The sequence below is a fragment of the Zonotrichia leucophrys genome, chromosome Z (assembly GCF_028769735.1).
Source record: "Zonotrichia leucophrys gambelii isolate GWCS_2022_RI chromosome Z, RI_Zleu_2.0, whole genome shotgun sequence".
Lineage (NCBI taxonomy): Eukaryota > Metazoa > Chordata > Aves > Passeriformes > Passerellidae > Zonotrichia > Zonotrichia leucophrys.
In genome coordinates, this window is record NC_088200.1 from 8,676,582 (window position 1) to 8,694,016 (window position 17,435).

At 53.6% G+C, this 17,435-nt stretch overlaps 1 protein-coding gene across 1 annotated transcript in view; it reads left to right on the forward strand.

Annotated features, from left to right (window-relative positions):
• The window catches only part of CNTFR (ciliary neurotrophic factor receptor), a 191,117-nt gene extending 176,563 nt beyond the window's left edge, over window positions 1-14,554 (forward strand). Inside the window, exons 5-7 of the mRNA XM_064735981.1 lie at window positions 2,171-2,334; window positions 12,735-12,915; window positions 14,409-14,554. Coding sequence (XP_064592051.1) covers window positions 2,171-2,334; window positions 12,735-12,915; window positions 14,409-14,554 — 491 coding nt within the window. The remainder of the gene's footprint in view (window positions 1-2,170; window positions 2,335-12,734; window positions 12,916-14,408) is intronic.
• The last annotated feature ends 2,881 nt before the right edge of the window (window positions 14,555-17,435 follow it).

Sequence of the window (17,435 nt, forward strand, 5' to 3'; positions counted from 1 at the left end):
TTACCCCAGGGAGTATCCATTGCATCCATCCCTAGCCCAGCACTTTCCTTCCCACCTCCTTGCTGCAGAGCTGCAGTTCACAGTCATCTGCATTCGTTCAGCCAAACAGACTTTTGTTTTGCAAACCCATCCTGCTGAGCCAACGCTGGATTTATACTTTTCCGTATGTGTTTGGACTCCAAGTCCCTGTCGATGGAAGCTGATGTCCAGCCCCAGCCCTGGGATTCGGAGTGAGCAGAGGAATTGCAGAGCCATCTGGAGTAGCTCAGCACAGCACAGCCCCAGAGAAGTGTTCCTTCTGCCGAGGATAAAGCTGTAAATGGAAAATTGCACCCTGTCCTGCCACAGAGAGGAGCCTGTGGGAGCTGGGAGGGGGCACTGGGCACTGTGGTCAGGCTCACCAGCTGGCCAGCCATTGCCAGAGTCTCTGGGAGCAGCCTCTGAGCCTGAAATGACATTGGGCAGGTGGCAGCTATCCAGCCCTGCTGGCACTCCCTGTGACAGAGGGAAGGTGGTGAAATCCAGGTGGTGGTGAAGGTGATGGTGATGATGGCACACACAGAGCAGGGTGTGTGCCCAGGTGCTGAGCAACAGGAGGCTGGGGAGACAGAGGTAGTGGAGGGCCATGTCTCAGGAGGAACAGGTCCCACTGAGGTAGCTGGGCTGTGGCTTCACTTCAGCACCCTCTCTGCCTGACCTGCAGACAAGGAAGTGAGTTCCCAATGCACCACAGGTTGGTTTCTCCTGAGAGGAGCAAGCGGTGGCACTGCAGGGACAGTTGCTGCAGTGCCACCATCATTCTGGAGCAGGGGTGGCAGCAAGCAGCTCACATGTGACTGCACTTGCCCCAGACTGGCCAGGCATCAGCACCTGGTCCCATTTGAGTGAGGGAAAGATGCCCTTCACACATTGGGCAGGGCTGCAGGCAGGTTCGGGTGATGAGGGAGCAGCTCACTCACCACCACCTCCTTCCTCTCTCAGGGTAAGCAAACCCCTGTGAGGGCATCACTGCCCACCCACAGCAGATGGGACAGCATGGAGAAGACCTGACTGCAGGGTAGGAGCTCTGCCGGGCAGAAGGGGGCTGCCCACAGCCCCACCATCCCTCCCCCATCCTGGGGAGGGGAGTTTGATGCTTAAATCTTGACAGGCTTCTGCTCACGGCAGTCAGGGCCCGAGGACCATTGTTCAATCCAGAAATTTTCAGGTCAGGAGGGATCCATTTGCCTGCATGTGGACTTGGAAGGGTCTTAAGGGCCTTCCCAGGGCAGGAACACTCATGTGCATTGCTATTTTTGGAGTGCACAGAGAGCCCTCATCCACCTCTGGCACAGCTGTGTGCCTAGCTCCATGTGTCCAGCTCCTTCCTGACCATGATTAAAGGATAAGCATGGGCGTACACAAATTTTTTAGCTTTGCTGTTGCAATTGGGAGTTTGAGCTGTCAGGATTTGATCAAACCCTTGGCAAGGAGTACGGGCTGCTCTGCAACAGGCAGCGACATCCATCACAGCCTGTCTGGGATGAGCTTCCGGCACTCTGGAAGTAGCTGCAACATCAAAGCACGTTGCATAGCTCACAGCCAATTAATATTCACCTGAAATACATGGCAGGTAGCAAGAAAATATTCCCATATCCCAAAAGCAGAACAGGGCAGTGAGAGAGAGAGAGAGCTGGGTTGGAAGGTGACCAGGGCAATCCTTCTCTTTTAGTAAATACAATGTGCCAATGCTTTGAATCCTCAAAACCCCAGCCCTGAGCCCAGGGGCCGAACTCTGCCACATTATTGTGAGGCTTGAATGTGTGTCAGACTCACAGAAATCACAACTCACAGCAGTTGCAAGGAAAGTGCAAGATTTTGGCTTGGTGGGCTCCTCATCCTGATCCAATTAGCCCTGTGTAGGAGGGACGCTCTCTGCCCTGGCCCGGTTGTTTCCATGTGTCTCCAGTGCTGTCACCTCCTTGGTGGTGGTATTTTGAGCCAGGACAGCCATACAGCTGACCTGGACAGCAAAAAGTGATTTGCATCTAATTAGTTTGGGGAAAGGATGCATGTTGGCTGCTTCTCTTGGAAAGCACGTGGTGCAAAGCCAGCCAGCTTTGCCAGGGGGTGTAAAGGGAGAAAGCCACATGCAAAGCTTTGCCAATCCCCCTTTTTTCTTCTCTTACAGTAAAACCAGACCCTCCGGAGAGTGTGGTGGCCAAACCTGTGCCCAATAACCCTCGAAGACTGGAGGTGTCATGGCAAAACCCCTCATCGTGGCCTGACCCTGAGTCCTTCCCACTGAAGTTCTTCCTGCGGTACCGGCCCCTCATCCTGGACCAGTGGCAACATGTGAGTGACTGGGCTGCACTGCCTGGCACGTGAGGGACAGGGGCGAGCTGGTGACTGGGAACAAGCTGCATTGCAAAAAAGTGTTCAGGGACAAAAAATATGTATATTTACTGCTCAGACAACCTGGAGCCTGTTCCTCTCCTTCTCTTTCTCATTGCTTTTCTCTTCCTCTCCACCTTTTTTGTGGCTCACACTCTGCCTACAAATGGCTCTGCAGCCTCTCCCTGCTCCGCATTTTCATCCATGGCCCCTATCTACTTTCCATACATATGTTCTGTATAAAACTTGCCAACGAGATGTAAAAGGCATTTAAAGTATAAATGTCACCACATTTAAATGTGCCTCTGCCACATTTAGATTTTGAACTGGAGATAAAATACTGCTCACCATAACTCAGAGCACAGTCACCGAGCAATTGCTGAGATGTTATCGTATTTCTTACTTTTATTTCTTGTTTCTTTAAAAAAAATAGTCAGTGAAATCCTTGGTAGCCTGGAGGACAGATTTCATTTGTTACTGCAGGAAGATAACAAACGGGTTTTTCTTTTTTTTTTTTTTTAAAGCTCTGTATGCTGCTTTTATGCTCAAGTTGGGTAGGAATGCATTCTGTGGCTGGAGAGGAGATGCTGCTGCTCTGGCATAGCTCATCCAGCATCCCTTCTGTGCCCAAGCTGGGCCAGCTGAAAGCCAGTTAGGTGCTTTGCTTGATAAAGGACTTTGCGAAAAAAAACAAAAGAGAAATAAGGGGCAGGACTGGGTCCCTGGGCACCTGCATCAAAGAGCCAAGTGAGATTTTCTTCCAGCCAGCACTTCCTGGGGAGAGGAATGTTGGAAGAGTGGAGGGATGCTTTGCTCCTGGCTCTGTGAGGTGTCTTGGTGACTTTTTCCCTTTGCTTGGAATTTTTGTTGAGGCAGAACCACAGGTTGTGTTTCAAATTGCAGTATTTGCTGATTGCTCTGAAAAAAAGAGGGTTTTCCTGCTTGCTGATGGCTCTGAAAATAAGAGGATTTTCCTGCTTGCCTCTTTGCCCTTTGCTTCTCTCCCACTTCTGTGGAGCATCCAGAGGGGTTAGAAAGCATTGGTAGAGATTGGCTATTAGTTTTTTGTAGGTATTTTTTTTCATCTGGGGAAGGAATGCTCAAACTGTAGAATATATGTAAAAAGGGGAAAATTTAGTGGGAACTGCCAAACACAACACTGTTTTTTTCCCAAGGTGTGCAACTGTTGTGGAAAAAGCTGATGGTTTTACCCTGCCACAGCCAAATATCCTGGTTTGCAACCAAAAATGGTGGGGTAGCCACTGAGCTACCTCCTACCTCAACACCCTCGGAGTGGCTGGTCCCTCCATCACTGGATGTGGGGTACCATAACTGCAGAGTCAAGCCATGCCAGTCCCCTCTGGCAGAGCCCTGAGGGGATGCTGTGGCCTCTCCATCAGTGCCCTCAGGCAGGCAGTGACAGTGGGAAATACATGGAGGTGTTGGTGACACTGGTGGCAGGGCCATCCTAGTTGGTAAAGGCAGGTTTTGGGCAGTAAAAATGTAACTTCTTCTATGTAAAAATACCCTGAGGTGCAGAGAGACCTCAAGGTACCAGCTCGTCTGGTGGGTACAAGGGTTTGATTTCCCAGCATTTCGGGAAGGTGTAGCAGTCCTGGGTACAGCTTTTAATCAATATCCCCTTGCAAAAGACATGTTCCTCATCACTGACTGATGGAGAAGAGTGTTTGGGGAATAATTTGCTCAGTGAGCAAGTGCAAGCATTCAGTGAGTGAGGTGCCAGCCTTGTTTTCCGACTCTCTACCCTGCTGGCTGGTTAATGAAAAATTTGATTTGTGGATGATTTGAGGAAAACTGCCACTATTCATCAGATGAATTATTTGCAAAGCCTAATTCAATCGTTTCCCAAACACCAGGGAAAGGCAGTGCTGCAGCAGCTGGAGCTGCTCTGACCCCAGACCCCACTGGTACATTCAACCTGCTTAGCCCAGCTGAGCACCCTGCAAATGCAGGTGTTTGTACCCATAATTAACCCCACCAATGCCATCATGCTGGGAGCATGCCCAAACCTCCCTGCACTCTTGGTTTGCCTTCTTATTATTTTGGAGAGTGTCCCTATCCCCCCAAATTGAGACAGAAGAGGGAAGGACACAGTTTGATAGATCCAAGTCTTGCTCATGTGTCCCTCTTGTCCTGCAGTGCTGGTGTTGGGTGTCAGCTCAATGGGATGACTGCCCTGAGAAAGGATGAGGTGGTCACACATGTGATGCTCGCATGGAGGTGTCTTAATTCTCATGGAGGTGCAAGTCTCTTGCCACGAGCTGCCCCCCACCTTGGCTCTTGCTGTCCCCACTGGCAGCTGGCACAGAGAAGTCCTTGCTTTTTTATAACCTGCACACTGACAATGGGGCAGCTTGGAGCTCAGCAGGGAGAGGAGAAGTCCCTGCCAGCAAACAGGAGTTGGGTTACCTCATGTTCTGGCACGTCCCTGTTTGCCCAGGGTCCACAGGCTGAGCCCTGTCCCTGCCTCCTCATGGCAGCCCACCTCTGCTCTGGGCTTTAAGCATGTACTTGGCAGCACTGTAGGAAGGATGCTCCCACAAAGGAGCATCCGAGGCTGCCCAGAGACAGAATATCCATGCAGGCCCTGCTCACACATGGTGTTTCTTGGCAGAAGAAGCAGCTCCTCTTTCACCTCTCCACCTCCCGTTATCTTTGCAGGGTCTGATTTATGCACAGCACCTCGGCAGGCAGGACCCAATGAGCACTAATAGGATCAGATGGATGTCGAGCTGTCGAATACCATAGGGCCTGATTCAATCAGCGTCTGCTTTCTTCCAGGCTCTTCCTTTCAGGATTTTAATAATGCCAGGGCTTGGCACCAGAAGATGAAGCCATCCGTGGCGGGAGCACTGGATCTTATCGAGACTGCCACAGTGTGAGCTGGCCAGAAATGCAGTTTCCCCTGCTCCACAGAAAGTCCAGTGGTGCCTGGCCCAATCACCCCACTCCATGAAGCAATCTCTGGGGCTGACCCAGCAGTGGGGAGGACACCCTTGTCACCTGCCCAGTGCTTTGCAAATTGGATTTGAGCCCCAGCGTGCCATTTGCAGTCCCTTTGCTCTGCTCAGCAGCACCTCTCCACTTAGCAGCTCTCATGTTGCAGTTTGCTCTGAGAATTACGGTGATGTGCTCTGGGAATTACTATCATGGAGGGATGATGATGATGAGTTCTCACATGGGCATACAGTGAAACGTGCCAGATTGCACAGCAGCTCCCTTGAACCTGGGCACAAGCATTTCATAGCTGTTGGGGATGCAGCCGTGTCACATCATGCCACATCGTGTGGCCAAAAGCTCCCCTCCACCCCACCAGCGCTGAGCTCACTCTGAAACTCAAGCAACTTTAAGATCACACTCCTCCCTTTCTGGAAGAGGGGCTAGTGGTTTCTCTGCTGCCAGAAGAGAGATGGATATTTGTAGCCTAAACAGGTTTTTTATTCTCTCCTTTTGGCAAAATCTCCCCTTCTGTCTCCTAAATATAAAACATTAAATGTTTAGGGTATCCTTTATTTTTCTCCCGCTTTTAAGTTTGTAATTCAAGCCAGATTAGCGTGGTTTCCTCTTCTGTTTTATAGCCCCATCCTGGCCCCAAGCGAGCTCTCCTAATGCTCTCAGATGTTCCTCTAATGGCTTACCTAGGCTGGAACTGGATACCCTTTCCTAATGGATCGCTAATAGCCTGTTTCTGGTTTTACAGGCTCCCTCGGTTAGCTCGCAGCAGCAGCAGCAGCAGCAGCAGTGCTCGCACATGCGATCTCCCTGCGCGCACATCTGCACGCTCACCCCTGCACAGCCGGGTGGCCTGACACCATCCCGGGCATCTCCGGGGAGCCACGGGCAGGCCTTGCGCCCAACTCGCTCCCTTCCCATGGCGTTTTGTGGAGCTGTATCCCCCCTTCCCGCAGTTTTTGGAGGGAGATCACGTGCCCTGAGCGCTTGCCAGCTCGATGCACGTCCCAGGAATGTGGCAGGGCTCAAGACGGTATTTCTTGCACAGCGTCAGAGCTGGTGGCCAGACCGAGGGAGGATTTCCTACTGTGGGTTGCCAGCAATTTGCAGATGCCGTCCTGAAGTCTAATTGAACCCATTGGCCGCGCTGACAACATGAAATGTTAACGAACCGTGAGGCGGGCTGCACCTCAGATCTTGAGATTTGCAGGAAAAGGTCATGAGATATTTAAAGCTAATAATGTGGTTGAGTTCCCTCCTTCCTCTTCTGCGTTGGAAGCATTAGGGCCATGTTCGTGAGCATTTGCAAAGGCTGAAAGCGTCCTTCTCTGGAAGTGCAAGCAGAATTGCTCCCACCATCACAGGATTTTAGGAGCTGGGGCAAAAAAACCCCAAAAACCCCACGCAGACATCTGTGCCTGCTCTGATGCAGTTAAATGATGGGGTTTTGGGGACAGGAATGAAAAGTTTGTGGGCATTGCCAAATACTTAGTAGTGGGTTTGTTGGTGCAAGCATGGCATTGTCCCCTAGACTGACCTCCCTCATCCCTGTTGGAAGTGGCTGCCAGGGTGGGCTCAGGCTTGTCTCCCAGGGCAAAGCGACATGTTTTCATCAGAGAGGTGAATCTTACATGCTGTCTCTGGAAGTTCCTGCCTTGGAGGAGCCTGAAACAGCCTGAAAGTGTGAGATAATGCATATATCCTGTCTGTGATGGGCAAGGAGAGGGATGGAGCAAGCTGGGTAGGAAGGCAATTAGTGCCACTGCCTGCCACAGCAGCGTCCCCGCCGGCACGGTGGCAATGTCACTTTGCAGCAGGAGTGCCTCCTTGTGCCCATTTGCATCCCCCTGTGCCTCTGCTGCTTTGCCTGCACTCCCCCTCTTTGCAAGGCAGTCTTGGCAGGGAGGTCACCCTGAGCAAGCTGGGTTACAACTTCACGCCTGGTAGCTTTTATTGCAGCATTTCTCTCCCTTCCCCTCCCGGCTGCAAAGTCAGTGATTAAAAAAGAAGGGGGGGGAAAAATCCAAGGAATTAATAAGTGGGAGCAAAATATTTAGGCTGCAATAGTGTCACTCGCAGCTCAGTGTGGGGCAGGCAGGGCTGGAGCAGAGATTTTCTCACAGGAGAAGAGGGGTGGGAAATGCCCAGAAATCATCTTTTCTGGGACAGAGCAGGTTCAGGACCCTTGGCTGACATTGCCTGGGTGCTCTCAGCCCCCTTGGGAGCTGCTGGTGACCTAAAAGCACTGAGCACCTGACAGCTGTGAAGGTCCCACAGTGCAGCAGAGCACACTCACACGAGCATGTCCTCACCTGCAGGCTCACACAGCCACAAGCAGGTAGGAAGGTGCTGGCAAGCCTAACTTTCCATGCCCACATGCAGACCACACTGGGCAGGTGTCAGTGCTCTGCCATGGCCTTGCACAAGCTGCTTTCAGCCATATCAGCATGGTGAAGTCATCTGCAGGCAGCCTATACCAGTGCCAGCCAGGTTAGAGCTGCTGCTGAGTGCCCTCAGCATCCCTGATCCCATCTTCCCCAGAGCCACGAGCAAAAGTGACTTCTGACAGTTGTCACTTGGCAGGAGGAGGCCAGCACATCTGGAGAAAGTTTCCTGTTAGCTTGTTTTCCTGTAACAGCCCCGGCTTTCAAAGATGGTCTTTATTTTGAGCCAGAAGGGATCCGTTCAGCTGCATCTGGTGTGGCACAGCCCAGGCTGCAGAGGAGCCCTGTGGTAACTCATCCTCCCAAACTCTCCAAAACAGCAGGGCTGGGCTCTGTGCAGCACCACAGCTGACAGCAGAGAGCACAGCTCAGACCCTGCTAAAGTGGCTCTTCCACTACCCAGCTGGCAGAGAATAAGAGGGGATCATTCATTTTTCCCAACCTTCAGTGATCCCAGAGTCCAGATAAGAAGTTTTGTCTGGGGTTATGCTGACTGATTCTTGCAGCTCTGCAGAAGAAGGAGGTATCTGGGGGTGTCTTTGTTAGTGATCACTGTCATTCATATTTGCTCTCCAGGCATGGCTTTCAAAGGGAAAAAGCAAAATATTTCTTTTCCACGTGTCAACATCTTTTCTCAAGCTGCACTGGCCATTTGCAGTGACCCTCCTGAGCTTCCCAGTGGCAGGGCAGTTTGCTTGGAGATTACTCCTGCTTTTGGTTTATCTTGTTCCCCAGGACAGGTAGAAGTCCTGCTGGGATCCCCCTGCACTTGCAGAGCCTGAAGGCACCTGAAACAGCAGTTGTTTGTGTGGCTGAGTCCCTGCACAGCTCATTGCAGCCCAGTGGCAGGATCTGGCCCTTGCTGTGGGGAAAGTGTCTGTGAAATAGAGCTCACTGTGTGTCCTGTCCCTACCCCAGTTGCAATTTCCCCCATCATCCAGTATAACTCGAGTAGCATCCAGAGGAGGAGTTGCAAGGATGCCAGATGTTTGGCAGTGCCAGGTTGTGATCTTAGAAGGGGTTTCTTCCCACGAGTGCTGTGGGTAGCAAAAGCTGTGTGAGCACACCAGCTTCACCTTGCAATAGCCAGGGAGGGTGTTCCTGTTATTGTGGGGAAGGCAGACTCATCTAGGCTGGGTACAGCACCTGAGACAGGTGTGACACACACAGTGACAGTGCATCCCTGCCTTGGGACAGAGGGGAGCCATCCTCATCCCCATACTGCCAGTGGAGCACTCCCTTCCCACTGCAGGAGCTGAACTGGACAGCAGGAGCTGTCAAGGAATGCGAATCAGAGCCACTGCCACCACAGGGGAGCCAGCAAACACATTTTCATGTGGGATGCAGAAAAGGAGGTGTCTGATCCCCCCTTCTCCCCTGCACCTGCTTTCAACACACACCAGCCCCCAGCCCACCTGTCAGGGCAGAGGAGGGTGGGGTTCTCCTCCCTGCCTCCCTTCCCATCCCCTTCCAAAAGCCATCTGGGCTTCAGACCTGCCCATGCATCACCCTGTTCGCCACTAATTGCTGCCTGGTCACCCTGCACCAGGAGCAGAGCCTGGATGGGAACAAAGCACAGTGCCCTTTTTCACTGCCAAGGCAGCCTGGCAGGGTGGGCTGGGGGCCTTGGGAGCAGGATGAGGGGAGCTAGGAGGGGATAATGGCTTCCCTAACTCCTGCTGTGCTGAGCACTGAGACAGGGACAGCAGTGTGGAAGGAGGGCAGGCATGGGTGTTGGAGTGTGTATGGTTGCTGTGGCTGTCCCCAGGCACCCAGCCTGTGCAGGGGGGACCAGCATGGACGGGGGAAAGCCAAGTGGCTTGCAGTCCTCCCCTCAGCCTGCCCTAAGAGTCTGTCTCCATCCCGTCAACGTGGCACTGGCCCTTGTGCTCATCCTGGCACTTGGGGCTGTGGGTGGGCACTCAGCAGCTCTGTAATCTTTCCAGGCAGGAATGTGGGGGTATGTGACCATGGCAGGGAATGGGATCCCAGCCCATGCTGTCCTCAGCAAGCCGTCATCTGAATTACTTAGGTTCAAGGGCTTTTTTTCATTTCTCTCTCCTCTCTCTTTCTCTCCTCTCTCTCTCTGTCTTTTATTTTTCTTTCTTCTCTTTTTATTTTTTTTTTATTTTTTTTGCAATGCTAATGTCTCTGCATTGCACTGGCTCCTGATCCCTCATTAATCTGGGCAGCACTTCACAGCCAGTCAGAGTGACTTTTGGCAGGTGCACAAAGGCAGGCAGCGACACACAAACCCCCACCCCAGCAAAAAAAATTACCATGCACAGCCTTCCTCCAACTTTTGTCTCTGTGTGGCGAGGACATGGATTAAGGAATTTCTCCCTCTGCCTTTGAAGCTCTGTGTCCACCCGTCCCCCCACAGCCTCCTCAGTGTGTCTTCCCCCAGCTCTGTCTCTCTCTGTGCTTTCCCATTTGTGGTGGCATTTCTGTGTTGAGTCATGGGCACCCACCCGGTGGCTTTCTCCCCACCATGACAAATGCTGGATGTATCCAGCAAATGTGGCTGCCCAGCTCAGAAGTTCTGCATCCAGAGGCTGTTTGTGTAGGCAGAGATGGATGATACCATCCATGCTTTCTCTCTTTAACTGCTGTGCAAAGCAGAGCTTAGGGCAACATCCTCCCAGGTCCTACGAGGAAGGTGAGGGTCCTGGGGGGACATCCCCCTGCCCAGGCAAGGCACAGATTTAACCCCATGGTGCCTGTGACGTCCCACCTACAAACACTCTCAGCTGCTGGTTGGTTGTGGGTGGGAAGAGGCAGGAATTGCTCCCAAGGGAAAGCTGGGAGGAATCTTGGGATGGGGAAAATGCTCCTGATGGGAAAGCAGCCTGGGCAGGTCACCAGGACCTTAGTAGGGCTGGCCTGCCTGCAGCCTGCTTGGTGCAGGTCCCAGGGAGGAGCCAGGGGTTCGGAGCATGCTGGAAGTCTTGGACAGAGTCATACACCAGCTGGATAAGCCCAGCATCTTCAGAGCTCTGTCCCCATTCTCCAATTCCAAGCCATACCCCAGCACTGAGCAAGTCAAGTCAGCAGGGCAGCTCACGCTGTGAGGTTTCATTTCATTTAATTATCATTAGGAGTTAATTTAACTTGGTTCCCTTGGCGTTTCCATCCACACTGGTGGGTGCCACCAAAGAGCCCCCAAGGTCTGGGTGGCACAGAGAGCCTCACTGTGCCACTACACTGCAGGGACATGCCCTTCCTAGCACACCAGATGATTCACAACCTGGTGGGTCCCCTGCCTACCCACCCCGAGGTGCCTGGGCTCCCAGTGGAGTCAATCCTCCATCCAGATGTGCTCCACATGGGGGGCTCAGGTTGGGCGGCAGGAGCAGCTGGGATTGCAGAACCCATGGGCTCTGATGTTCTGGACAGAAGGCTGGAAGTGGGAATAGGAAAGGAAAGGCTTTCACTTGGAGCAAGAAAGCAAAAATGCCCCTCCTCCTGTAAGGAATTCCCCAGAGTGACAGTAAAAACCTGGAGGGGGCTGCAGCTTTCATGCCAAAGGGATTGCATCTGTGCTGGGCTGTCACATGTGCTGCACAGAAGGGACTGGAGAAGGGCTGGTTCTTTCTCAGGGTGAGTTCCTGCTTTTAAGGTACTCCTTAAAGCGGTGGGGTGATCTGGTGTGCACACATCCCTTGTGTGTGTACAGCCATGCTGCCAGGGCAGCCTCATCCCACAAGTGCCCAGGTACCTCCTGGGCACCCCAATGGTGCAGCCCTTCTTTCCTTCCTCCCTTTCTCCCCTCCTTCCTTCCTGACCAGGCAAAAGTTTGGATTTTCCTCCTGTCATTGAGCTGTTGGTGCTGCCCAGGGCAGTGTGATTCTGTGCCTGACCTTCTCCTGGCTGGCTGGGGAAATGTGGAGGAGCCCACACGTGTAGCACCATGGAGCTGCCCCCACCCATGACGTGATGCTTGCCCTGCTCGAGCCCCTGGCTGGGCATGGTGCTCACAGCTGGGCTGTGTCAGACCCACACCACCCCTCATCCTGCAGCTCTTTATCAGACTGGGCAAGAGCCTGATATGTGTCTGGGCAAGAGATGCCCTGTGTGCCCCCCAAACCATGCACAGCAGCACAGGGGGGTACTCAAGTGGGCATCATGTTGGTTCCTTGGTCTCAGAGATGGCCTGGGGGGCAATATCCCACTCAGCCTCTCCAGATACTCCTGTCCTGGTCCCTTGGGTGCTGAGCCCTCCTCCTCTATCAGTCATGTGTGTTTGCTTACTGGGGTTGATGTCATCAGGGTGCATTTCTGCTGAGCACCTGCATCCCTCTGTCCTGGAGCCAAGGTCCAAATGGATCAGAGATCCCTCGGAAGGTTTAATGGGGTTAAACCATTGCACTTTGCAGCACAAAGGACAGCAGGGTCTTCTACGGCTCAGACAGCAGTGACAATGGGGCGGAGGGAATGGTTTCTAGGAAGAAACCATCGATCATAACTTGATACTTGTCCAAGGGCCCAGCTGGAGAGATGCAAGCCAAAACAACGGGATGCCAGCAGGCTGGCCAGCGGTGCTGCTGGTGGGGAAGCCTCCTCCCAGCACTGGCAGCGGTGCCCTGAAAGGGCACTGCACATCCCAGCCACTGCCTGCAATATCCAGCTCCCAGCTCTGCCCTGGCGTGTCCGAGGAGCCCGCACACACATCTGCTAGTTTCTGGTGACCTCTAGAGGAAGCTGCTCCACTCTGACGCCGTGAGTTTGGGAGTGGAACCAGGTCTTTAAACCTTTAGTGGAGCTGCAGCTGGAGCATCTCCCTCCACTTCCCTCCCTGTCCTGGGTTAGTGCCTCTGCCCACAACGCCTCAGTATTTCCACAAGTGCTGCAAAGGCCTTGTTATCATCTTTTAGCCGAGCTAAATTGCCTTACACCTCCCGGGGACCCCTCTGACTGCCCTCCTGTCCCCGCTGCTGCCCTCAGGTCGAGCTGTCGGACGGGACATCGCACACCATCACGGACGCTTACGCTGGCAAGGAATACATCATCCAGGTGGCAGCCAAAGACAACGACATCGGCACGTGGAGTGACTGGAGTGTGGCTGTTCATGCCACCCCCTGGACAGAGGAGCCCAAGCATCTCACCACAGAGGCCCAGATCACAGGTAAGAGCCTCCTCCCAGTACACACAGGAGGAACACAGAACTCCGGGCTGAGGGATCTCCTCTTTGGCTCCATGCAAGTTTTGCCAACAGACAAGAATAGCCCCAAAAAACTCCTGGAGCTGCAGCCTGCACTTTGCCCCCTCCTGTGGCCCTGTCAGCAGGTGCAACCAAGGCCTGAAGGATGCTGACTCAGCTCATCTGGGTCCAGCATCCTTCTCACCAGGATACTTGGGGCAGGACAATGAGGCTAGCCACTGTATTATTGTTGTTGTTGTTTTTTGTTGTTGTTGTTATTGTTGTTGTGGTAGTTGTTGTTGTTGTTGTTCCCTGGAGTACTGTCTCCCTCCAGCCCTCCCACCCCTCTCCAATCCTACCCCCTCCACACCCCTGCCCCCTCACAATGGCTCAAAGGGATGCCAATTCAAAATAAAAGCCACCAAGTTAACACCAAGCCTCTGTTTCTAGGAAAGAGCTGGGACTCTGTCCAAATGGGTGTTATCAGCCCTCCGTTTCCCAGAAAGGATGGAGCAGACCCTGCACTGGTTTCCTTGGCTTCTGTGCAGAGAAACCCCCCTTTTCAAAACAGCACCTGGTAGAGCACCTGGATGTTCAGGCAGCAGCAGGGATTTACAGCCCCCACCACCACTCCCAGGTGGATAAAGCCCCACAAGGAGTGCAGGAGCACTTTGCAGCAGTGCTACCGTCAGCCTTTGGGTTTCGCTTCCATTCCCACCTGTGTTGTGCTAAATGCAAATGCCCTGTCAGTGTCACCTGCCCTGTGCAGGCACACGAGTGTCCCTCACACACACATCCCTGTGTGCCTGCTGCAGCCAGGCAGGGCTGATGTGGGACACCGCAGCTCCAACGCTGAGCCCCACTGTGACACCTCAGTGGAGTCTGAAAGATGCTGAGACAAACTCTGTGGCCCCCAGCATCAGCCCAGACAGTCTGGCCTGGACATGCTGGGACCATCTGGATGTGGCCAAAGCTGCCTCTGCCTGACTGCTCATCCAAGCACTCCCTGCAATCCTGCACCCTCTGCAGGCACAGACAATCCATCTGGTTCAGGACAAAGCAGGACAAACCTTGTGAGCCAGCCCAGCAGATGCAGCCTGCTGTGTGTGGAGTGTCCTGTGGGTGAGGAATGCTCTCAGCTGAGCACTAATGGCTCATTGTGACTTCCTAGCTAAGATTCACACAGACCTGGTGCATGGAGTAGCTCGGCTGGTCAGGATGGGGATGAGAAGGATGCCCAGCTCTGCCTGGTGGCAGAAACATCTCCAAGCAGTTGGTCCACTGTCACAGCCAGGGAGGTCTCATGGATCACACCACCCCTTGAATCATCCCAGCCCTCTACCTCAGCCCTAGTGTGGTATAGCACTGAAAAGGGCAATTTGGAGCCAGGTCCAATCCACACCAGTGCAGGGCTGCTCCTCTGGGATGAATCCCAGGGCATCCCAGCCCTCCTCACCACCCACTCTCCTTTCTTGCAGAGACAACAAGTGCTAGCACCTCCTCTTTCATGGCACCACCCACAACCAAGATCTGTGACAAGGGGGCTGTGGTGGGCAGCGGGGCCATGGCAGTGTGTTGGACAGCTGGACTGGTCGTGGCTGCTTATAGTGTCCTCTTTATTTAGTGAGTATCTCCCAAGTCTGAGGCATGAGAGGCAGGAGGTGGGTGCTGGGATGGGGCAGGGATACAGGGATATGGGATATGGGGACCCTCAGTGTTCTAATGTAGTTGGGAACTGGATGCTCTGGCCAGACTGTGGGTGAAGGGCATTGGGAACAAGTCATTTGGGTTTTTCTTGCAGTTCTGTAAATGCACCAAGTCTGACTGCTTTTCCAGATGGATATTCGGTTGGAGGTCTCAAAAATGGCTTTTCAAGCAAAGCTGGCAAAGTGGTCAGTCTTTGATGTCTTGTTCTCAGCAGCCCTCTCCCATCCTCTCTGCTGACATTTTTAAGAGGCAAAGAAGCCACATGGAAATCTAAGGCCTTTGCTTAATGATGAAAGAAAAATTGTCCGAGATCAAAAAATTCAGATTGCGTCTCAAAAATGTCCTTAATTTGGCTTAGGATGGACCTGGCAGCCTGGAGAGCCACAAAAAACTCCTCTCCTCTACCGACCAGGGCTGCTATCTCATGGGTGTCACACCCAAATGCCCTTTCATATTACCCAAGGACAGGGATGGATCCTGGAATCAGCCACATGTGTCACTTTTGGGAGATAAAGGATAAGCCACCCCTCCTTTGGTGCCCAGAGATAAGATCCTTGTGGGCAGGGGGTTCTTTGCTCCCCTCTGACAGTGTCATCTCGTGTGTGACACCGGGAGTGGTGGTGGCATGCAGTCAGAGGAGGGTGGGCAGGGCTCAGCCCTGGGAGGAGGAGGTGGAAATTTGGGTACCCGAGTACCTGCGGAAAAGAGGGAGAAAGGAAATTCTGCTGGGTGTGTCCCACGGGTGGCTGAGCAGAGCCGAGTTGGGAGGGACACCGTGACCCTTGTGCTCCCCGCTTGCAGATCTCCATCTGTCCATCCACCGCCGCCCAGCGCAGCCGCCTCCCCGCCGCCCCCGCCGCCCCCGCCCCGCTCCCGGGTCGAGTCTCTTCGCTCTTCGATTTTGCACACATTGAGGACGCGCCACGCTTCTCGCCGCCGCTCCGGAGGAGGACAGAGCTGCTGCCGTCCCCTGGGGGGCCGCAAAATCCCTCTGCCGGCCCGGAGCGAGGAGACAGACGCCCGTCCGTGCCCCTTTCCTCAGCCGAGGGGAGCGAGCCGAGGGTCCCGCTCATACAGCTAAACCCCCCCACGCCAAAGACGTGCCCGCCGCCCCCGCGGCCGCGCACCGAGAAAAGGGGATATGAAAACGGGGGGGTGGTGAGGGGAATGATGCTCCAAGCTGTTGTACCCCCTTATGGCAAAAGGGGGTCCCCCAAGGACTGGACTCGCTCCCCTGAGCTCTCCACCGCGTGGCGAGGCTGGAGGGGTGCACGGATCGGGGCGGGGAGGGGGGTCGGGTCTTGGTCCCCTCCGAGGGGGTGGTGGAGGGGGAACCTGGTGGCTTTCACAAGTGCGATGGGGAGCCGGGAGCTGGCGGGGTTTTAATGGGATTAAAAAAAAAAAAAAAAAAAAAAGGAAGTGAAACACCGGTAAAACCCCCCTGGCCCTTGCCGAGCACCTGAGAGAGCTGTCCCTCCACCTCCCCCTCCACAGCGCCCTGCAGGAGCCTTCGCCACCCCCAGCCTCGACCCAACATCACCCCCAAACTTTTAACTGTGTTGGATACAGGGAATCACCCCCATTGATGTCTTTGTCTCATTCTCCAACAAAAGCAGAATAGCTCTGCTGTTGCCTTTAGAGCTGGAGCCCTGCAGACCTGTGCCCCTCTGTCCCCCGCGGTCCCTGGCTGTCCCCAGCTGTCCCCATGCCTGCTCTGCTCTCCTCTCCTCCCTGAAGCCCTGTTTTGTAAAGACACCTCCTCTTGGCCCTGCCTGGACCCAAGCGCAGTATTTAATACCATACGTCCTAGTATTCCCACTGTTGACATGCTGTATTTGAATTTTTTATAGATGTATATATATAAAAAAAAGGAAAAATAATCAAAAAAAAAAGTAATAGAGGGGATAAAACTAAGCTCACAGAGACAACGCACACGCGCACACACACACACAAACATACACACACCAGGAGAGACTGTCTTCATTAAATGTTCATTTCATGATGACTGGCGGCTCTGGGTGTCATTTCCCTTCCATCTGGGGAGGGGGGTTTTGGCTGCCTTCTTCCATGCCTGGTGCTGGCTGAGTTGGGGAAGACATGGGAACAGCACTGAGAGGACGCACACGCACCCTGGAGCCCGCTCTGGTGTTTGAGACCATAGCACCATCGTCCCCGAGAGGTGGGAGACCAAAAACTGCCCTTCAGGACATCCTGAGAAGGTGCCCAGCCTGGGGACTCCTGGTGAGGGAAAGGAGATGGTTGTCACCAGCCCATATGACACCTCTGCTGTGATGGGGAAGTGCCACACCTCCCCATTTGCGAGCCCTGGAGAGTCCCCTGTGTCCCCAAGCTCTGGCTGCACCCTGACATCCCTCGGGCAGGCAGGAGGATGGAGACCTGCCTGTGCAGCCTGTAGTCACAACTAATGCACTTCCCATGTCTGATTAATAATTTCATGTTAGGAAAATGTCACTGGCCCCGCTGCTCTGAATTAAACTCCTATCAGGGCAGGGCTCCCAAGGACCCAGTGTGGGGGCAATGGATGCAGCCAAGAACATTGTTGGAGTCTGTCCTTTCCCCATGTGCCTTACTTGGGAGCACCACCTGGAGCAGGGGTGCCATCAAGCAATGCCCAGGGGGGAAAGCTCCACTTTTTAGAAAATTACCTCTCTGGTGCCCCAAGTAATAAGAGGGAGAAAATTACCTCTCTGGTGCCCCTCTCTGGTGAAATTACCTCTCCAGTGCTCCACTTTTTAGAAAATTACCTCTCTGGTGCCCCAACTAAGTCTCTACAGCAG